At 47.9% G+C, this 22,656-nt stretch overlaps 1 protein-coding gene across 2 annotated transcripts in view; it reads left to right on the top strand.

The window, feature by feature from the left end:
- Positions 1-19,113, top strand: part of ADARB1 (adenosine deaminase RNA specific B1) — a 111,232-nt gene extending 92,119 nt beyond the window's left edge. Inside the window, exons 9-10 of one of the 2 annotated variants that reach the window (XM_021679228.2) lie at positions 13,493-13,671; positions 18,139-19,113. In XM_021679228.2, coding sequence (XP_021534903.1) covers positions 13,493-13,671; positions 18,139-18,453 — 494 coding nt within the window. In that variant the 3' untranslated portion in view covers positions 18,454-19,113. Of the gene's footprint in view, positions 1-13,492; positions 13,672-14,507; positions 14,748-18,138 lie in introns of those variants that run through there. The other variant, XM_021679229.1, reaches the window with a different exon arrangement.
- Positions 19,114-22,656: the final 3,543 nt, after the last annotated feature.

Here is a 22,656-nt window from a genome sequence, read left to right as displayed (position 1 = left end):
CATGAATGAACAACCATTATCATTTGAGGAAAATAAATAGCACAGAAGTGAATAATCTATAAGATAAAATAGAACAACTAAGAGAAAATAAACCTAATTCAGGGAACAGAAGAGAATACAAGTAACAAACCTTACCAATATACATAGAGTATTTTGTCAATGTAGAAAGCAAATATCAGTTTGAAGGTCTAGAAAGCATTCATTCAACAAACACCAGTTAAGTATGTAATAGGCACTGTTCTGGATGTTGGGATGAATAGTGAGCAGAACAAAACTCTCCCTCGTAGAGTGTAATTCTTGGGAGAGGAAGGTATATCAAATATATCTCTGATAACTCAGAGCAGAAAAGTATAAAATGTGAAGAGTTAGGAGATGTAGAAAGTTAATCCGATGTGTATCTGTCTATCTGGTAGCATTTCAGAAATAGAAAACAGAGAGGAAGAGATGATAGAAGAAAATTTTGGGGTACTGAAGAAAACCATGAGTACTGCATTGGAAAGAATGCACTGGGTAGTGAGCAGAATTTTTTTAAAAAATCCATTCCTAGCACATCCTTATGAATTTCAGAACAGCAAAGGTGTAAAGAGAAGATGCTAAAAGATTCTAAATTAACTACAATAAGTATCAGATTTATGTAGCACTTATCAGGGACACTGGAAGACAGAGCTGAAGAGAAAATGGTTTTTGTAGAATTTCTTATTTAACCAAATATTAAGCATTAGGACAAAGTGATAATTTTCAGATGTTCAAGGATTCAGAGGGTTTCTTTCCAATATATATATTTTTTTGAGGAAAAAAAGTGAGAATACTGTAGCAAAATGAAAAAGACATCTAAGAAAGAGAAAAATATGGAATCCAAGAAAAATACTTTGTAAATCCAACAATACAATGAAAAAGATAACTTACCAGCAAGACTGAAATGTAACAATTCCAAGTTAGAACAGAGAATCATATCAGAGAGCTCTAAAAAGAATGGCTTTCAGAAAAAAGTGAATGCATTTTAACAAATAGCCTGAGAAACTAAATGGTCTTTATGATAATGTGAAAGTAAATGTTTCTTTGTGAACAATTAAAAAAAAAAAAGGAAAATGGAAACTCCAGGAAACACAAAAAGCTATTTGGGAAAGGAAGGGTAAACTAATGTACTGTGGTGGCTAATATTATGTGTCAAATTGAGTGGCCACAGGCACCCAAATTAGACATTATTTCCATCTGTGAGGGTTTTGCAGAACGAGATTAGCATTTGAATCAGTAGACTCAGTAAAACAAATTGCCCTCCCCAGGGTGGGTGGGCATCTTTTAACCTATTGAGGAACAAAGAGCAGAGAACAAAAAGTGGAGGAACAAGGAATTTACCTTTTTTCCTGCCTCACTGATTAAACTGGGACACCCTATCCCACCTTCTACAGTTGGACTAGGATTTACCCCATCTGCCCTGGTTGTCAGGCCTTTGGACTCAGACTGAACAGCACTGCCAGCTTTTAACCTAATACTGGCATGGTTTTGAGGAACTGGTGTGAGATAGGACAGAGAATCCACTTGAAGTCATGCTAGCAATGGTCTCCTTTAAGTAGTTTGGACTTAATAACAGGATTAACACTGTCCTCTCGGTCTGTCACACTACTCAGCTCTGCAGTGCATCACATGGCCACTGCCATAGGTAATTAAATCCAGACTCATTACTTTCTCTTACTGCAGACCCTAAAACTTAAAGTTAGCTATGAAGAGTTGAAATTAAAACCAAAAGTCCTCAGGCGCTTGGAGGTTAGACTCTCTTCAGCAATTCTTTGATCAGAGAAGAACCCAGTACTTAAACTGGATTCCTAGACTACACACATCAAAAATGGTGGGATAGGGCCACAGTTTCACTTGGCAGAATCATTCATGGCCCTGAATGAATGAATCAAAAACAATGAGCTAAGCATTTGGCCCAGAATTGAGAAGGAAAACTACAGTAGAGCTAAATAAGAAGCTAACTACAGGAAGAAGGAAGAAAATCAAAGAGACAGAAAGCAAGAGGGAGGGACGGAACAAGGAATAAGATTATAGGCCATCAATAAAACTAAAATGTGTTGATTTGAAAAAACAATAAAAGAGATCTACCATCAGATAAAAACATGATGTCAGATAAAACAAAACGGTAGGAATTGGTGTATCTACAGATACGGAGGCATGCATCAGAATTTTAAGAGAATTCTTTATTCAGCTCTAATACTGATAAATTTGAAAATAACAACAACAACAACAACAACAAAAGGACAAGCAAGATGTAAATTGCCAAAATTCACCCCAACAGAAGTACAAAAATCGGGCAAAGGAAATTTCCAGCAAAGACATTGAAAATACTATCAACAAATTACCTTCCAGCAAGTTTGCAGATTTTAATCAGTCTGCCAAAGAACATAATTCCACCTCTTATATAAACGTTCCAGGTCATAGGAAAGAGCAGTTGACCTAATTCCAAAACTGGACAGAGAGGCACAAATAAAAAGAAAACCACAGACAGCATCACCTATGACTAAAAATGCAAAACTCCTAAATGAAATACTAGAAAATCAAGTGTAACGATATACCCAGAAATCTAAGTATAGCTTAGTTTTATAGCTATTAGTATAGCTCATCTGTGAATAGATTATAAGAGAGGATCAAGGATCAATGCAGAAGTCAGCATACAGAACATGTGTAAACGCATCCTCTCAAGCGTGCTGACGTGTGTGTTTGCCAGAAGGATAGGGATTAAAATGGCGATTCTCATCTGAGAAGGAAGAATTCTTTGGTGGCGGGAGGGATTTAAGAATCTTTAGAGAGTCCTCAAGAGTTACTGGTGAAGGGTTTTTGTTTTTGTTTTTTTTTAGAGACACCAGCCAGGGCCACCCACCCACAAAACCTACCCAGTCAGGATCTCAGAGGTGGGACACAAGTGTGCTTGTTGCTTAAAGCTTCGTAGACAGGAAGCTTCTATCTGCTGGAGAACCCCTAGAACTATTATAGTGTCTATTTCTGTGTGTCATCGTAGCTGTAATTTCTCTGAGCTTTGTGTGAATTTTTGGAATTTCCCACAATGAGCAAGTGTTATTTTTTAATGAGAACAATATTTTTTCTTTTTAAATTACCTTGCAGTGTTTTTCCAAAGCTTCACTGAGGTATAATTGGCATAAACTGTATATTTAAAAGATATCATTTGATAAGTTTTGAACTCTGTTTACATGCGTGCAGCTGTCACCACAGAGAGGATAATGAGCCTACCCACCACCCTCCCCGTTTCCTGGTGCCCTTGGTAATCCTGCCTTTGGCAACCACCGACATGCACTCTGGCGGTGTAGGTTAGTTTGCGTTTTCTAGGATTTTACAAAAATCATAAGATATGTACTTTTTTGTCTAGCTTATTTCATTCAGCGTAACTATTTTTTTTTTTTTAAAGATTTTATTTATTTATTTGAGACAGAATGAGAGAGAGAGAGAGCACATGAGAAAGGGAAGAGTCAGAGGGAGAAGCAGGCTCCCCGCCGAGCAGGGAGCCCGATGCGGGACTCGATCCCGGGACTCCGGGATCATGACCTGAGCCGAAGGCAGTCGCTTAACCAACTGAGCCACCCAGGCGCCCCCAGCGTAACTATTTTGAGATTCGTCCGTGTTTGTTGAGTTTATCAGTAGGTCATTCCTTTTCATGGCTAAGTAGTAATGGGTTGTGTGGATAAACCACAACTTGTGTGTCCATCCAACTGTTGATGGCATTTGGGTTGTTTCCAGTCTTTTACTGCTACAAAGGAAGCTGCTGAGAACATTCATGTACAAGCCTTTGTGTGGACAGTCCCTTCTATTTCTCTTAGGTAAATACCTAGGAGTATAAAGGAGTATAAACGGTGGGTCTTAAGACAGGCGCAGGTTGTATTTTTCAGAACACTGTCACACCTTTCCAAACTGCTTTGCCCCTTTGCACTCCCACTGGTGGTGTATGAGGTTCCCGTTCCTCCTCATCCTTGCCAGCACCGAGTACGTACGGAGCCATGCTAAGCTTTCTGACAGGTGTGTAGGGTGTGTCCTTGTGGTTTTAATTTGCATTTCCCCAATGACTAAGGAAGTTGAGCATCTTTTCATGTGCTATTTTGCTATCTGTATGTCTTCTTCAATACTTTTCTCATTTCTTAGTAAGTTGTTTAATTTCTTACTGAGTTTGAGAGTTACTTATATATTCTGGTTATAAGATCTTTATCAGATATATGATTTGAAAATGTTTTTCTTTCCATTCTCTTAACCATGTCTTTCAGAGACCAAATAATTCTAGTTTTGATAAAATCATATTTACCAACTTTTCTTTGTTAAGTCACGGTTTTGATGTTATAGCTAAAAAATGTTTGCCCAAGTCAGTGTCACAAAGATTTTCTCCTGTGTTGTATTCTTAGAAAATTTACAGTTCCAGTGTTTAAATTTTGGACTATATTCCATTTTGAGCTAATTTTTATGTAGGATGTGTGGTATGAATTGAAGTTCTTTTTTTTTTTAACATATAACTTATCCAGTTGACCCAGCACCATCTATGGAAAAATTCATCCTTTCTCACCTTTATTAAAAATCAGTTTGCACGTACATGTGGAGGTGTGTTTGTGGGTACCAGTGTCTTCCACTGATCTGTTTGTCAGTCTTTTTTTTTTTTTTTTTAATCAGAGAGAGAGAGAGAGAGAGCACAAGCAGGGGGAGCGGCAGGTAGAGGGAGAAGCAGGCTCCCCGCTGAGCAAGGAGCCCGATGTGGGAGTTGATCTCAGGACCTTAGGATCATGACCTGAGCCGAAGGCAGCCAGGATCCCCTACTGTCTTTTTTTAAAAAATTTTATTCTATTTTATCTCAATTCAATTAATTAAGATATAGTATATTATTAGTTTCAGAGGTAGAGGTCAGTGATTCATCAGTTGCATATAACACCCAGTGCTCATTACATCACGTGCCCTCCTTCATGCCTGTCACCCACCTATCCCATCCCCCCACCCCCCTCCATCAACCCTCAGTTTGTTTCCTAGAGGTAACAGGTTTGTCTTATGGTTTGTCTCCCTCTCTGATTTCATCTTATTTTATTTTCCCTTTCCTTCCCCTATGATCCTCTGTTTTGTTTCTTAAATTCCACATATGTGTGAAATATATGGTATTTGTCTTTCTCTGACTGACTTATTTCACTTAGCATAATACCTTCTAGTTCATCCATGTCCTTGCAAATGGCAAAATTTATTTATTTTTGATGGCGGAGTAGTATTCCATTGTGTATATGAACCACATCTTCTTTATCCATTCATCTGTCGACGGACATCTGGGGTCTTTCCACAGTTTGGCTATTGTGGACATTGCTGCTATGAACATCAGGGTGCACATACCCCTCGGATCCCTGCATGTGTGTCTCTGGGGTAAATACTCAGGAGTGCAGTTGCTGGGTCGCATGGCGGCTCTGTCTTCAGCTTTCTGAGGACCCCCCGTGCTGTTTGTCTGTCTTAATGCCAGTATCACACTGTCGTGATTACTAGTCTTACAAGTTTTGAAATCAGGTGGAATTAATAGTTGTTTTGGCTACATAGGTCCTTTTCGCATTTCACAGCAATTTTAAAGATTTTATTTGAGAGAGAGAGCGAGCATGAGTGAGGTGAGGAGCAGAGGGAGAGGGACAAGCAGACTTTGCTTGATGCTGAGCATGGAGCCCGACATGGGGCTTGATACCCTGAGACCATGACCTGAGCTGAAATCAAGCGTCGAATGCTAACTGACTGAGCCACCCAGGCGCCCCCATAGCAATTTTATAATCAATGTGTCAACTTCTACATAAACCCTGTTTGGATGTTGATTAAGGTTGCATTGAATATGTTGATCAATTTGGGGGAGAACTGACATCTTAAGGACTTTGAATTTTCCGGGGGATGAGCACAGACGCCTGTCCACTTCTTTACACTCTCATTTTTCTCAGCCGTGCTCTGCACTTTACAGTGAGCATATCTTACACATCTTTTGTCAGGTTTATCTTTAAGTGTTTTGTATTTTTGATGCTGCTTTAAATGTTATATTTCTGTTTCAGTCTCCAGCTGTTCATTGTTGATATAGAGAGATACTAGTTTTAATAGCTGTTTTATAAATTTCATTGAATTTTCTTTATAGATGGTCAAGTTGTTTATGTTTTAGTTCTTCCTTATAGTCCAGATGCCTTTGATTTCTTCCTTCCCCCGCAGCACCCAGATGGGCCCTCCAGTAGAATGTGGAACACAAGGGCACGAGGGCTGAGCACACACATCCTGTCTCGTGTGCAGTCGTGGGGAGAGCGGTCAGTCTTTCACCAGTAAGTGTGGCTAGCTGTGGGGTTTCACAGATGCCTCTCTCATTTTAAGGGACCTTCTATTTCTAGTTTGCTAAGGAGTCTTTAATCAGGAATGAATGTTGGATTTTATCAGGCATTTTTTTCTGCTCTCAATAGAGCTGATCATTTGGTTCTTTTTTTAGTCTGTTAATATGGATGGAATATGGTGACATTGATTGAGTTCTTTAAATATTAAACCAACCTGTGTTCTTGGGACAAACCTTGTATAGTCATTATGTATTATTCTTTTTAAATGTTGTTGGATTTGATAAAGCTGAAATTTTGCTTAGAATGTTTGTCCCTGTGATACACTGGCCTGTAGTGATATTGGTCTGTAGTTGTCTGAGTATCTTTGTCAGGTTTTGGCATCAAGGTAATACTGGCCTCATAAAGTGAGTGGAGAACCATTTCCTTCTCTTCAGTTTTCTGGAAGAATTGGTTTAGATTTGATAGCATTTTTTTCTTAAACATTGGTAGAACTCACCAGTGAAGACATCTGGGCCTGAGATTTTCTCTGTGAGAAAGTATCTACATGTTCATGATCTACAACAGAATAGATATAGGCTATTTGTGTTACCTGTTTTTTTTTCTTAAGTGAACTTCGGTAATTCATGTCTCTCAGGAACATTTGTCTGTTTCACCTAAGTTGTCAAATTCATTGGCTTGAAAGTGTTCGTGACACTCCTTTATTATCCTTGTAACACCGAGTGTCTCTAGCGATGCCGTGCCTTTCATTCCTGATACTGATGCTCTGTGTCTTCTCTTTCCTCACCCGCCTACCTAGAGGTCTGTCAGTTTTATGGATTTTTCTCTAGAGAACCAACTTTTGGTTTTATGGGTTTTGGGGTTTGTTTGTTTTTCCCCCCCAGTTTTCTGGCTTTTTAAATAAAATAATTTCTGCTCTGATCTTATTATTTTTGTCTGCTTACTTTGTTTCAGTTGCTCTTCTTTTTTTAGTTTTTAGGGTACTAGCTGATGCCATTGTTTTGAGAGCTTTCTTTATTGCTTTCACAGCATTTCACAAATTTTGACATGTTGTGTTATCACTTCCACTCCTTTCAAAATACTTTGTCCCATGTGCTATTTAAAAGTCTGCTATTCAGTTTCAAAATATTAGGGGATTTTGCAGAGATGATTCTGTTGTTGATTTTTAATTTAGTTTCATTTTCTAACTTGAATCCTTTAAATTTATGTTTGTTTCACAGACCAGGATGTGTTGTTTCTCAGCGTTCCATGAAAACTTGAAAAGATACATTCTTTTATGCTACTTGTTGGGTAGAATGGTCTATGAGTTGGTTGATTGTGTTGTGCATGTCTTTTATGTCTTTACTGATCTTCTGCTTGGTCTGTCAGTTATTGAGAGAAGAGTATTGAAAATCTCTTGACTGTAATTGTGCTTTTGTCTAGTTCTCCTTCCAATTTTTTTTAGTTTTTACTTCATGTATTTTGTAGTTTTGTAATTAGGATTGTGGGTTTCTTTTAATAACTTGGTCTCCTTTGTCATTATAAAATGATCTTCTTTATCTCTTATTACTATTCTTCAGTCTGAAATCTGTTTTGTCTGACATTAGTGGATCCTCTCCTCCTTTCTTTTGATTAATGCTAGCATAGTGTATCTTTTTCCATCCTTTTATTTTAAATTGTTTTACATTATTTTATATTTAAAGTATGTTTCTTGTAGTCAGCATATTTGGACCTCCTTTTTCCGCCCCCCCCCCCCAACTGACAATCTCTGCCTTTTCATTAGGGTGCTTAGGACATTTACATTTATTGTGATATTGATATGGTGAGGTTTAAATCTGTCATCTTGGTCCTTATTTTTTATTTGTTCTATATTATCTTTGTTCCCCCTTTCTCTTTTTCTTTCTTTGCGTTATGTCTTATAATTCCATTTTAATTCCTTCTTGACTTTTAGCTATAACTTTGTTTTATTAATTTAGTGGTTGTTTTAGGGTTTTATAGTATACATGCTTAACTTATCACAGTCTGCCCTCAAGCAATATTATACCACTTATGTATAGTATAAGAATCTTCCATTTCTCCTTTCCTGGCCTTTGTGATATATTGTGGTACATTTAACATTTGCATATGGTAAAAATCCCATACTATACTATTACTTTTGTTTCAACAGTCAATTAACTTTCTTTTAAATTAAGCTTTTTATTGTAATTCCAGTACAGTTGATAGTGTTATATTGACAGCCAATTAGCTTTTAAAGAGATTTGCCACTTTGGGGCCCCTGGGTGGCTCAGGCGTTAGGCGTCTGCCTTCGGCTCAGGTCATGATCCCAGGTCCTGGGATCGAGCCCTGCGTTGGGCTCCCTGCTCTGCGGGAAGCCTGCTTCTCCCTCCCCCTCTCCTTCTATGTGTGCTCTCCCTCTCTAGCTCTCACTCTCTCTCAAATAAATAAATAAAATCTTCAGAAAAAAAAAAAGAGATTTGCCACTTCTGATCTACTTATTCCTGTAAGTAGATCCTCATTTCTGTCTGTTATCTTGTCCTTCTGCCTGAAGGACTTCCTTTTACATTCTTTGTGGTGCAAGTCTTCTGGTGATGAATTCTTTCAGCTTCAGTATGTCTGGAAAAGCCTTTAGTTTGCATTCCTTTTTAAAATATATATATTTCTGGGCAAATACATTTTTGCTGAGATGGCAATGTTTTCTTTTCTTCTCCTTTTAGCACTTTGAAGATGTTGCTCCCTGTCGTACTGTGTGCACTCTTTGCAGTAAGAAATCTGCCGTCTCATCTTTGTTCCTCCATATGTGGTTCTTTTCCTCTGGCCGGGCTCAACATTTTCTCTTTATATTGGCGTGGAGCAGTTTGTCGTGACATGCTTTGGTGTAGTTTTCTGCACATTTCTCATGCTTGGGCTTCATTGGGATTCTTAGATCTGTCCATTTATTGATCTCATAAAAGTCTGCTGAGTTTTCATGTTTTCTGTACCCCCTTCTCTCTCCCCTCCTCAGGAACCCAGTCACGTGTGTCAGGCTGATTGATTTGTCTGACAACTCACTGATTTGCTGGGTTTTCTTTTTTTTTTTTCCAGTCTGTTTCTTGTGTGTCTCATTTGAATCATTTGTTATTGTTTCTTTAAGTTCACTGATCATTTTTCTATTCTAGACCTTTCTGTTTCATGGTTGATGCCATCAAGTGTGTATCTAAACTCTTCACATCTCTGTGTGAGCATGGGGCATGTTCTCTGACCCTTTCAGGTGGTTCTTGCCCAGTCTTAAGCAGTGTGTGTGCTCTGATCAGCCCTCCGCTGATGCTCAGGGGACCCTCTGCAGCTCTCTTGCCTCTGTGCACCATCCTATGGACTCTGGCCACCTTAGTTTCCTGAGCTCTCAGTTCAGGGAGTCTGCAGGCTGTGCCTGGGCTCCTTCTCTCCACACTGCTGCCTGGACGCCCCCAGGACAGCCGCCCGGGGCACTCGTGGGACTCACCTCCTATGTCTCCTGTCTCTCAGAAACCACTGCCCTTCCTTGCTTGATGTCCAGGGACTTGAAGGCTAGTGTCTGTTGTATTTTGTCTGGTTTACTACTATTTGAGTAAGGAGGGTACATCCAGCAGCTGTTACTCCATCTCACCTGGAAACGAAGTCTGAACTTATTTTTAAATCACAGAATGCCCATTCTTAAACACTTGTCCCTCTGTGTTACCCTCCAAAAGAGATGCTTTTGCAATCTAGACCTGATTGTGCACCTGGTCATCCAAGCCAGCTGGTTGTTCAGGATTGGTTTTGGTTGGAAGTTGGAATGACAGCCCCATGTCTTGGTCTGGGCTCCCTAGACTGCAGAGACTGAGAATTTAAGGTGCTTTATTTGGCAAGCGTGAACTGAGAGCAGCAGAATAGATGAGAAGGAAAGTCTGACAGGAAAGGTGGCTTTGACTGCAGGAGAAACTACCACATGTCTGTGTCCACAGAGGACTGGTCCCCCCGCGAGCCCTGACTGGGGGCCTGCGGGCTGTGTGACACACCAGAACGCTGGTGTCCACCGTCCGTCACTCTGCCTGCTGGGGGGTGGGGGGCCGAGGGGCTTGTGTATGGAGAGCCACAGCCACGTGATGGAGGGGGTGTGACCAGGGTGTCGGGTTGAGCCCTGCTGCCGATCCGTCCCGGGAGGAGTGGCCACACACATCTCGTTGCCTGTTTCAGCAAGATCAGCATTAAATGGAGATTTAAAACCTTTAAAAAATATGTGACGGCCCTGTCTTCCTGATCCTTTTTGTGTTGGGAAATGGAGCTGTCGGTGGGCCATGTGTCACTCCTGATGCCCTCAAGCCCTGGTTCCCCTTCACCTGGTCAGCTCTGGCCTCTCTGGTGGACTTACCTAGATCTTCTTGTTGCTCTTTGCTTATTGACAGGACAGTTTTATCAAAATTTAACCAAAAGCCATGAGTGATATCCCACCCAGACCCTTTAAAATTGTGTTTTATTTCGACAAATGGAAGAAGAAACACATGCCATACCTATCAGGGGCTACGTGAGCAGCGCGGGCCACAGGATGGCGGCCATGGCCCAAGCAGCCGTGGTTCGTGAGAACGTTCCTCACTGTGCCAAACTTCAGAGACAGTCCCAGCAAATGGGATTTCTTTTTAGGAAGGCAATTTTGTTGAATTGGTTTGTAACTGTAATTTGATTTTCCTGTGTTTTTTTTTTTTTTATTTTATTTATTTTTGAGAGAGAGAGAGAATGAGAGAACGTGAGAGGGGGGAGGGTCAGAGGGAGAAGCAGACTCCCCGCCGAGCAGGGAGCCCGATGCGGGACTCGATCCCGGGACCCTGGGATCATGACCTGAGCCGAAGGCAGATGCTTAACGACTGAGCCACCCAGGGGCCCCTGATTTTCCTGTGTTTTAAGTGGCTTCTTGAACTATGTGGTGAGTTAGCTAATTGGTTAATTATTCCCTGCTTATCACCAGACATCTAGTGCTGTGTTTGTTTTATGTTTCATGTAACATTTATATGTGATTAAGTAGAAAACATTTCTAGCCAACTTGACCTGGTTTGCCTGGTGTTTTCAGTGCTTCTGCGTGACATTGTGTATCCATCCCCAGCTGTTGCACGCCTAGCGTGTATCCAGAAATATGTCCATGAATCACCAAAACATGTGCTCAGGAATGCTCACACACACACTCTTCAGAACAACCAAGTGCTAGAAAACACGACAAAGTGAGCAACCCTCTAGTTGCACGTGCCCCAGCAGGGTCCCGCATGGCAAGAAGTTTGGGCAGGCCGCAGCTCTGTGCGTGATGCGTGTGACTCTCACACACGTGACCTCGAGTGAAGGGTGAAGGCGCAGGGGAGTCCGTTGTGTAAATGGCCCCACGGATGTAAGGCTCAAAGCGGGCAACCCTGGTCAGCGTGCTGGGGTCGGTGCCGTGATGACCCACGTGGGGCAGGGGTGGCCATGGAGGTGGGCAGGCTCCCAAACCGGGAGCTCTGGTTGGTGACCAGCTGCTGGGACGCTGGTGATGGGTGTGCTCACTTTGCAAAAGACACAGCGAGAGAGGGAGCCCTGAGGCTGTGCCCTCATGCTTGGTGACGTGTCAGTGAAAAGGTCTGTGTGAAGTAGAGTAATTCACTGCTCGTGTGTCAGAATGAAAGAGTGATCAGCAGAATCCTGACTTCTTCCCCAGAGTGAGGGGTCTTGCTGGGGGCCGGCAGGTACCGAGGATGGCCCCCGGGGCATCGCAGGGACTGCAGAGGAGCTCCCGGAGAGTGCAGGGGGCACGAACCAGCACCAGTGAGTGCCTGGCCCTGCAGTGAGGAGCAGAGACACCTGCAGGCATCGGGTGGACACAGTGGGAAGGCAGACGAACAGTGAGTCTGGAGCCTGAAGCAGAGGGCTGGGGCTCCCGCCGTCCTGAGTGCGGCCACAAGCGGGTGCTCGGCCTCTGGCCCTGAGTGCCCTCTGCGGGATGGGAGCTCTGTCTTAGGGACTTAATAAAGGAAAACACCTTCTTGTCCCTTTAAATAAGTATCCCAGACATGGGTGACATATAAATATGAATTTTCACCCTACTTTGAGGTGGGTGGCTGCTTTGCCTGAAGAACTGGGGTCTCCTCCATGATGAAGCTTCCTATTAGATCTTCCACACTCTGAACCGGCCTGCTGGCCCACCTGTCGGTCTTGGCTTTCTGTTCAAGGTGGGGTCACAGTCACCCAGAGCAGAAGCGGAGCAAGGGCCCGGGGTGGGAGCCCCGCAGAGCTCGGTCAGCGCCCCTGGCCATCAGGGAGTGGCAGGCTGCCTGTGCAGAGCGGGGGGGGCTCCTCCTCTGGGGACCGAGCACCAGCCAGCTCCCGTTGTGGGTGTGTTCTGAAGACACACCCCGAGTCAGGGTGGCCCGTGTGCCCCCCCACTGAGGTGTGGATGATCGCGCTCAGGGCACCGATGGGGGGAGGTGAGCACTCAGCTCCCAGTTATCTGAGTGTCCTTTAAAAATCTCTTAGCCCCACCAAGTGAGACTTGGTTAGTTAAGACAAAACCATCTCAATGTGGTAAGAAAACGTATCCATGGGGCTCCTGGGTGGCTCAGTCGTTGGGCATCTGCCTTCGGCTCAGGTCATGGTCCCAGGGTCCTGGGATCAAGCCCCACATCGGGTTCCCTGCTCGGCGGGAAGCCTGCCTCTCCCTCTCCCGCTCCCCCTGCTTGTGTTCCCTCTCTCGCTGTGTCTCTCTCTATCAAATAAATAAATAAAATCTTTAAAAAAAAAAAAAAGAAAACATATCCGTGCTTAAGTCAGGCTTCTTGTATCTTGGGCGTAGTGCGTGCAGGCTGGGGTAGCCTGACCATGCCTGCCCCTGGCGTGTGGGGCATACAGGGCATGAGCGCCCAGCCGAGGTGTGATGCACGAGGGCGGTCCTCTGTGGCACAACCCTATGGGACCTGAATTAACCCCAGAAGTGGCTCGCACACCCAGACCTCCAGCTCTGTTAACCCCGACAGAGCTCAGAGGTGCTGTGATGTCTCACAGGCTCCAGGTTTCTGTGGACCCCTGCCCGCCTCCCGGGCACAGTCACGGCTGTTTCTGGGCATCACGAGGTGGCACTGGACAGGTGTGAGCACACCTGGGCCGTGCACACCCCTCAGGCCCGTCCTCAGCTGCGCCGAGCACCATGCTGGGCTCCGCATCACCTCTCCCGTGTCTCTCCGTTCCAGGCATCAGCAACGCGGAAGCACGGCAGCCGGGGAAGGCACCCAACTTCAGCGTCAACTGGACAGTGGGTGACGCGGCCATTGAGGTCATCAACGCCACGACAGGGAAGGACGAGCTGGGCCGTGCGTCCCGCCTGTGTAAGCACGCCTTGTACTGTCGCTGGATGCGTGTGCACGGCAAGGTACCGGCCCCACCTCCCCACAGCCCGTCCCACTAAAGCCCCGCACCGTCCACACGGCCACGCCCCAACCTTTCTGTTTCTCCTGGCTGTTTCCATCTTGAAGTGTGGCCCCGACCTTCCCACGTGAAGCAGCCTCAGGCCGCTCCTCCTGCCCTGCCCCGGCTTCCCGCTGGGAACCCCTCCGCGCCTTCCCACCCAGAGAAAGGAGAGCCAGGGCTCACGCAGCCCTCAGAAGGCTCGAGGCCTGTTTTCTGCGGTAGTGGCAGGGTCCTTTCCCTGCATAAATTCTCCTCTGGTCAATTGGCATTTTCCTAGTTTTCCTTTATCGGTCGTGGCAGGTGGTGGTTTGGACAGACGCTGCTGAGTTCGGGGCCCTGGGCCCATGGCAGGACGAGCCCCTGGGCTGGTGGTCTTGCACCATATTTATTCTCAAGATCTGCACCAAATGAGTCAGGCAGCCACGGGAGGCAGTGCCTCTGAGTCCTTCCGGGTGATAAAGTGTCCATAACGTCAGAGGTGCTGTGTTTTTAAATAGCTGAAAATATTCACATTGAAATTGGAATCAACTGCTTGTGGGTTCAGAAGCACCTCTTTAGAGCCTGGGGTCTGAAACTGCCTGTTTGGCCTGGAGCCTGCGTGGGGAGAGCACGCAGACTGTCATGGGGCTCACGCCTCGCCCCTGCGTCGCAGCCCCCTGGAGGAAGGCGCCTTCGGGCTGGTGGCTTCCCCCCCAGAAGCCAGCACAGGATGAGACACCAAATTTTGAATGTCTTACTGAGTTTTGTTTTCTGCTGTGACTGCTTCGACACTTGTTCTTGTGTTTTGACTTTTTACAGGTTCCCTCCAACTTACTACGCTCCAAGATCACTAAGCCCAATGTGTACCATGAATCCAAACTGGTAGCAAAGGAGTACCAGGCCGCCAAGGCGTGTCTGTTCAAAGCGTTCATCAAGGCAGGGCTGGGCGCCTGGGTGGAGAAGCCCACGGAGCAGGATCAGTTCTCTCTCACACCCTGACCGGGGGCGTGGCACGGAGGCTGCCCACGTCCGGCGCGGTCTCCGGAGCCTCACGTCTGAACTGGGGGCAGGGGTGGGGACGCGGGGTGTGGGCGTCCGGCACGGTCTCCGGAGCCTCACGTCTGAGCTGGGGGCAGGGGTGGGGACGCGGGGTGCTGGGCGTCCGGCGTGGTCTCCGGAGCCTCATGGCTCAGCTGGGGGCAGGGGTGGGGACGCGGGGTGCTGGGCGTCCGGCGCGGTCTCCGGAGCCTCACGTCTCAGCTGGGGGCGGGCGTGCACTTTGGGGAGGGCAGGGAGGGCAGGGAGGGCGTGGGGTCCAGCATCACCACTCGATGTCCCTCTGCAGCAGTGTTACCCCTTGGAATTACCCAGTGACTGCTTTCTATCTCTGTTTACGTTTAGAAATTGAGTTCTACTGAGTAGGGCTTCCTTAAGTTTAGGGAAATAGAAATTACTTTGTCTGCAATTTTTGAATAAATAATTTATTCAGCGTTAGGAACGTGGTTTATAAAGTAATTATATCAAGTCACTCTTAGGCCACGTTATTTTAATGCAGAAGAGCACTTATCTGTAGAGAAGGTGAGAAAGTAGAGGTAGGAAGAAGCCTGAAGTCACAGCCGTGCTGCCGGCGGGTCCCCCGGACGGGCCGCGCGATTGGCTTCCCTCAGTGGGTCTGCACAGCCCGGGAGAAGACCCCGCGGGAGGGGTCCGGCCCTGCGCTCGCACGAGTCCCCCAACTCCCTGGAGCGGTGACGCGTGCGTCCATGAGGGCACGGCCCAGATCCCTGCAGCCTTCAGCCCCCCTAGAAGCTTCGGCACTCCTCCTAGAATCACATCATGGAAAACGCGTGTTGGTTCACTTCTCCGTAATCAGAGATAAAACATGGGCAGTGATCCTGGCCATTCAGTTGAGGTCTTCAACAGTATTTAACTTTTAGGGACTAGGGGGAACCCGCAGGGGCCACTGCCCAAGAATCAGCCTACAACACTCCCTATCTTCCTTGCTCTGAATCTCATGGATGTGGACAACTCTCCAGACATCTTCACGGGAAGGAAATAGAATTAATTAAGTAGATAGACTCGTTCTTAGAAAATGCCACTAAGGCCTAGTTTTAAATTATTCTTTCCAGCTTTATCAAAGACATGTTTGAAAGTCAGTATTCAGGCTGGAAGCTGGTGAGGCAGTGTGCCGCAGCCTCGTGCCCACCAGGGTCTGGACGTTGATTGTCACGGCAGGGAAGGGGTGCTGCTGGTGCCCGGGGCGGCCCAGGGGCGCTGCTCCACACCCCACGGCCCCCGGGGTGGTCCCGGGCTGAGCCAGCAGACGGTCAGGAGTGCGGGCAAGGGTCCCAGGGGGCACCTGGACCTGAGCTCAGAGATTTGCACCGATTGCCTTGTTGCTTCCACTCAGGATCAGACAGGAGCCCGAGGGGTCGTCTTCATGGAAGGGGGGGTCTTGTGGCGCCTGTAGGCAGTCGGGAGACCCCGCCCCACCTTGACGGACTCTGAAAACGCAGAACAGGAGCAGAGCCGCGGCTCTCACCTGGCCCAGACCCCACGTGCAGGAGCAGGAGACTCAGACCAGAAGCGCTGTGTCCCCCCCTCCCCCGCTCCGGCAGCGGTTCCTTGGGGGGCGGGGGCGGGGCTGGCGGGCTGCAGGGACCCCGGCAGAGCTCAGGCAGGCCCCCGTCATGTGGAGGGGTGTGGTTTGGCTCAACGGGCTGCCGCCTTCTTTCCGCCTGAAGCAGGAAGGGTGTCAGCTGGTGTCGCCACCTCCCCAAGCAGGTGCTCCCACACACAGAACATCTGTGAGCCCCTGTGTTTTTATTCTCTCGATAAATGGTATTTTTTCTAATGGGGATTGGGAGATGGACTTAGTTTTTAAAAAAATATGTGGATTTTAATTAAAAGTTGAGTGGGAATGTATTGCATATACACACACTACCCAGTATGTCTGACTTCCTCCCTCTGTCGGCTAACAATTGAGGTGAGCACCGCCTCCCACCCCAAGTGAGGACAGCTGTCCTGTGTGCCGGTCCCCAGCGGACCCCGAGCTGTGCGGGCGCAGGACGGCCCGCGAGTGTCCAAGGCCCTGCAGGCGGGTCAGGAGGGAGCCCCGTCCACCTGTGGGCCCGCACAGCTCCCAGGACGGACCACTGGAGCAGAACAGAGACAGAAACGTGACCTCCAGGAGACGGGTCAGGAGACTCAGCACTTGAAACGGTCCCTTCTGAGGCTCTGTGCACTGCACCCCATTTCCCCCCAGGCGTTACTTTGCATACAGTGCCCTTAATCAGGATTCTAGAGACTTAGAAAATTTGACACAATCAAGAACTTGATTTTTTGAGAAAAATCTTCAATTTTGAGGACATTTTGACCATTGGGGGTTGGGAGGGTTCCCTTCTGTTTTGCTCACTAAACCCATTCCACAAAGACACCGGCTGGCGGGCATCTCTCCCGCCAGTGGAAGGCCCGAGTCACAGGGATGCCTCAGCCGGGGTCAGGGGCTGTCTCTGCAGCAGTATGAGCCCAGTGACGGGCGTCCCCTCTTCCCAGGCCAGGGATGCCACAGGGCGCAATTCTGATTCTGAATCAGAGTTTGATTGACTCATTTAATCAGAAACAGTTATTTTAAAATGTGCAACATCTCACCAGCCATTCATTTCTCTGGAAATATTTTTATTCACATGATTTCCCTCATACCCAGAAGACAGAATCACTGCTTTCTTTGGAAAGACAGTGTTTCCTGTAATTTCACATAGTGACGCTGGGGAGGGGGCAGCTCTCAGGCTCCACGAGGGGGGCAGACCTGAGGGTGGGGTCAGTGAATGCTGTGGGGGAGGGCTGCACGCCCGCCCCTTTTTCTCAAAACACAAAACCAAATCAGACCGGTCTTTTTTATTTCTGAAACATTCTACACCAAAATATAGGGTCTACCCCGACCGTAAATTCGATCTAGCAAGAGAAATAGAATCAGCTGGCTTTCCCGTCTCTGTAATCTATGAAATTAGAGAATCTCTCAAAAGATTCCCTGTTATCAACTCCCAACTATGTAAGTGGAAAGGGCAGAGTATTTGTGACCGCGCACGCACGCATGTCCAGTGTTGTCTGCCCTTGTCCCCTGGCGTGTCCTGTGACCCTCTCTCCAGCCACGTGGCCAGTCACGTCCTCAGGGCCGGCAAGGACAGGGTCTGGCTCGAACCTGACACGTAGCTGTCTTCTGGAGCTGCTGTGTGCACTTGTTCCCTGTTTGCAGGGGTGAGCCCCCAGCCCCAAAAACACTTAGCTTGGCCACGCCATGGGCTGATGGTACATCAGGAGCCGACGCCCGTCCTTCTGGACGTGACCACGAATGTTTAAAGGCAGTCTGTGGAATGTTTGTAGAATGAGCCCGGAAGCAGTTTGCTTCTCCAGATACTGGGTTATATGCTTTTATTTTATTTTATTTTAGAATTTGGACACTTCATATGAATGTAATTCAGCCAAGAACCCTATCGCTCAGATCCACTCCCCAGTGTCCTCTGTATGTTTGTTGATGTATATACCACACGTTACAATCTGCATGAGCTACTCCTCGCACCGAGACCAGCCGGAACGAAGCATGAGACGCTGTCCTATAGACAAAGGATTGGAGATGTTCTCAATAAAAGACACAGTGTTCCACCACTGCAGTGTGGCTGGGTTTTCTCTCCTTTCTAGTTCTCCCCTTGGTCGCCTCGAAGGTCTGGGGTCCGTTCCAATGAGCAAAATTTGGAGGGGTGCGTAAGCACCAGCTGAGAGCTGCCCACTGGTCTTGTCCCGTGTGCTGCCCCAGCGCTCGGCACATTCACCCAACTCAGGACAGTTCCTCTGAGCCCCTGGGATCCGTGGGTCCCTCACCGTCTTCCTGAGCACACGCCGCTCCCACTCCCACGTGGAAGTTGTGTAGAGGGCAGTGACGCAGCGGCCCTGCTCGAGATCCCGCATGGAAGAAGGGACGATGATGTAGCCCCCATTGGCCTGCTGGGCTGGGTGAGGGCGGCATGAGCAGGAAGACACAGGAAGGACCTGGACGCCAACGGGCCACTGGCCAGGTGGACTGGGGTATCAGGTGCAGGGAGACAGCGCAGCCACTAGTTATAAGGTGGGCTTTATGATTTAGGGCTGACGTTTCTGAAGGATGCTCATAATAAACCAAGTGGAAAACTGGCTGCAGAGACCAATTACCAGAGACTGGTAATTAATGGATTAGGTAGCAGCTAATTAATGAATGCTCAAAACTCACCCTTTGCTAATCACTGCACTGCTTTACCACTGTTTGCATTTAGCGGTAAAGAAATGTGGACGTTTTCTGTACAAGCGCACTGGGACAGCCTGGAAGGGGCTGAGTCTGGTCTCCTGTGAATGAGGATTCGGGGCGATTTTAATTTAATTTTGCTTTTTTAAAGCTTACCCATTTGTCTGATGTTTCTACAATTAAATGAAAAATAAAGAGGAAAATGTTTTTAAAAGTAAAAATCCCCATACAAATAAAAAGCACTGTTAACAAATAATTTGCTCTCTTTTGCATCAATTTTGATTCTGTTCTTTTCCCACAATAAAAGCAACATTAAAGTGAAAATACGTGAGGCGCCTGGGTGGCTCGGTCGGTTGAGTCTCTGACTCGTGGTTTCTGCTCAGGTCATGATCTCAGGGTCGTGGGATCGAGCCCCACGTCGGGCTCCGGGCTCAGTAGGGAGTCTGCTTGAGATTCTCTGTCTCCCTCTCCCTCTGCCCCTCCCCCCTCAAATAAATAAATCTTTAAAATAAAATGAAAATATGTAACATAAGGAGACACATTAAGCTTCTGAGAAAGGGCGGGGACAGCATGCCCCCTGCCAGTTCATCCCCGGGGATGCCGCCTGTTGGATGTGCCTCAAGGTGCTCACTTGAGGGTGACGAGGCCGAGCACGTGTCACCGTGTCACCGGGTGCCCCGAGTGCTGGGGGCAGATCCGTGAGCACGACAGAGGTCGCCGCGCTCTCGGAGCTTCCCCTGGGGAAGGGCGCTGGACGCCCCCGCCAGCAGGGAAGGGGTGAGGGAAGGAGGTGGTCCGAGGGCAGACCCGGCCGCCTCGCTGCACAGACAAGCGGTTATTTAATAGGCATGGATGTTAGTTACGTGATCAAGTGTTGGAGTAATTAAAGTGAATACACTGTTTAGTAGGAGCTGAGGAGACAACCCCAGTGAGCGCGCAGGGCGGGAGTGCAGGCACCAAACGCGGGCGGCCGGGGCCGGGGAGCCAGGCTGCGCGCTCTCGGGGTACGTCGGTGAACTCAGCCCGGGCCGCGGGGGCGCAGGCAGTTGGCGCCCACACCGCGCCGATCGCTAGGCGCTCCGCTGCTTCTGCTGCCCCGTGAGCCCGCGGCCGCCCCGCGGGCACCTGCTGGCACCTCGGCCGCGGCGCCCCACGGGGACCGCTGGCCCGGGACAGGGGTGCGGAAAGCGCAGGTCACACTAGGGCGCGGCTGCCCGCGTCCGGCAGCGTCTGAAGGCGATCCCGCGCCGGGGTCCGAAAGCGCCCGCCGGCCGGCCGAGGCCGCCCCTCTGCGGCTTCCCTGGCGCCGACGCCCCCCGCGCCGGCGTGGGCACGGAGTTGGGCGGAAGCCCACACGGGCATTGCGTGCGGCCGGTCGGGACTGTCTGGCTGCTGCGCGCGCGACAGGGCGTGCTCCAACACCCCCGAACGCGCGCTCGCGCTCCGGCCGGGGCCGGGGCCGGGGCCGGGGCCGGGGCCGGGGCCGGGGGTGGGCAGGCCCGGCGCGGCGCGAGGTCCTCCGCTGGTGCGGGTGAGGCCCGTGCTTGCCCGCCCTCCCTGCCCCCGCCCCGGGACTGGTGAACCGGTCTCCTCCTGCAGGTGCGGCGGGTGACGGAGTCTGGGCCCTCCCCCTGGGCTCCCTCGGCACCCCGGGCCACACCGAGGTCCCAGCTTCCCACCACACGCCGCCCGAGCAGGCAGCAAACCCCTCGCGGAAATGAGACATTTGAAAAGCACAACTACGAAAATCAAAATGGTTAGTATTGAATTAGAGACTAATTCTAATAGTTTAGAGCAGACAGTCCCCGATTTTAAAATGAACTTAATACAAATTATAAGAAGGATAAGAAAACAAGAGAACCAAGCAGAATTAGAAACCGTGAGCACAGTAGATGAGCTAAATAATGAGTTTACAGGGGGGAGGCCAGCTGGGAAAAAGCAAGGGACAAAGACACCCTGAACATTTGGGTGCTGAGGGCAAGGGCTGACGCCTGGCTGATGGGGCGACGGAGCCGTGCATGAGGCGCTTGCACAGCCAAGCTGTGGCAGGTGACGTAGGGCTGGGACTTCCTTTTCTTAAGATTTTATTTATTAATTTGACAGAGAGAAAGAGCACGACCAGGGGGAGCCGCAGAGGGAGAAGCAGGGTCCCGTTGAGCAGGGAGCCTGACGTGGGGCTCGATCCCAGGACCCCGGGATCGTGACCTGAGCTGAAGGCAGACGCCTCACCAACTGAGCCACCCAGGCGCCCCTGGCTGGGACTTTCTTAAAAGGAAAACAAGAAACAAAATTCCATAAATAGAGAAGAAAAGGTCTAGACAAAACGATGTTGGCCAAGGTAGATAATTGTTGGAGCCGGCATACGGGAGCTCAGGTCCTCGTCTCTCTACTTTCCTGTGTTGGAGGTTTTTCATAAGGCATTTTAAGTCTGAGCGTAGACTTTTAAAAATACAATTTTTATGGTATTCTAAGTGCTCATGGATTTTTTTTATATCAACACAGGTATGTACACAGAAAAAAAATATAATGCTGTAAAATGTAAATTTTCCAAGTTTAAAAAAATATAAGGAACTATCAGGAAGGATTTTTGTTTTTTTAAGTAATCTCTGTGTCCAACGTGGGGCTCGAACTCATGACCCCGAGATCGAGTCACAGGCTCCACCGAGGGGCCAGGCGCCCCAAGAAGGTTTATAAAGCGCAACCACTTAATTCCTTAGAACCTCTGAAACGCGTATTCATGGGGGAGGTGCCTTACCGTCAGCTGAATCTCAGCTCACAGCTCATCCCGCTTGGCCTCTCTTCCTAACACATCATTTGTTCATTGGCCCCCCGGTGAAATGGGGACACTGTGCAGCCAGGGGCACGGGTTTCTTCGTGGCTGTGCCTGCCACCTGCACAAGCCTTCTGTGATGCAGACCCTGGAACGCACATGCATCAGTGCGAATGCGCGGCCTTGGAGCCTCCCCACGCAGACCCACACTGAAGGCAGTTTCAGTGAGATGCTGAAATGGAGAGACAGAATTTCGAGACCCTCACAAGAGGTTTATGAAGGAAAAGTGATCAGCACGTTGGTCAGTTTGTGATGATAAGCTTGGCTGCAAGAGAACGCAAAGTCTGGGTAATCACAACGTGACAAAGGCTGGAGTGATGGGGACCCCACAGGACATGAGACTATATTGAGGTTCTGTCTTTTTGGGGCAGACTCCAAACATCCACTGTTCTTATAATGAACACGTGTCAAAGATTGTATTTAACTCTAGCTAATAAGGGAAATAATAAGATGTTAAAATACATTCCATTGAGAATTCAACTCACTCTACTGGCTCAAATGCATTTGGCCTTTTATCTGCTTGTCTTGGGCAGAAAAGAGTAAGAGCTCCTGAACACCGAGCGTCTCTGAGTATGGAGGGACTTCTCAATATCCGGGGACTCGGGAGCCTCGAGTTCCCTCCCTCCCCCTCCACGTTCTGCCTACGTGCTTATCTAATTTTACATGTCAGATAAGCTACTTGCCCCTCTACGCATTACTAATTTTTTACAGATGAGTTGGATACTCCTCAATAATACTGCAAACACACATTGCAACGCACCAGCTCCCAGACTGGTTAACTTTTAGCCATACACATGTTTCTTTTTCATTAAACATAAAGGAAACGTAGATCATGATGCTTAATAGAATTAATGAAGGAGGGA

The sequence above is a fragment of the Neomonachus schauinslandi genome, chromosome 1 (genome assembly GCF_002201575.2).
Source record: "Neomonachus schauinslandi chromosome 1, ASM220157v2, whole genome shotgun sequence".
Classification (NCBI taxonomy): Eukaryota; Metazoa; Chordata; class Mammalia; order Carnivora; family Phocidae; genus Neomonachus; species Neomonachus schauinslandi.
Note: the sequence above shows the minus strand (reverse complement) of the source record. Positions and strands in the feature narration are given on the sequence as shown.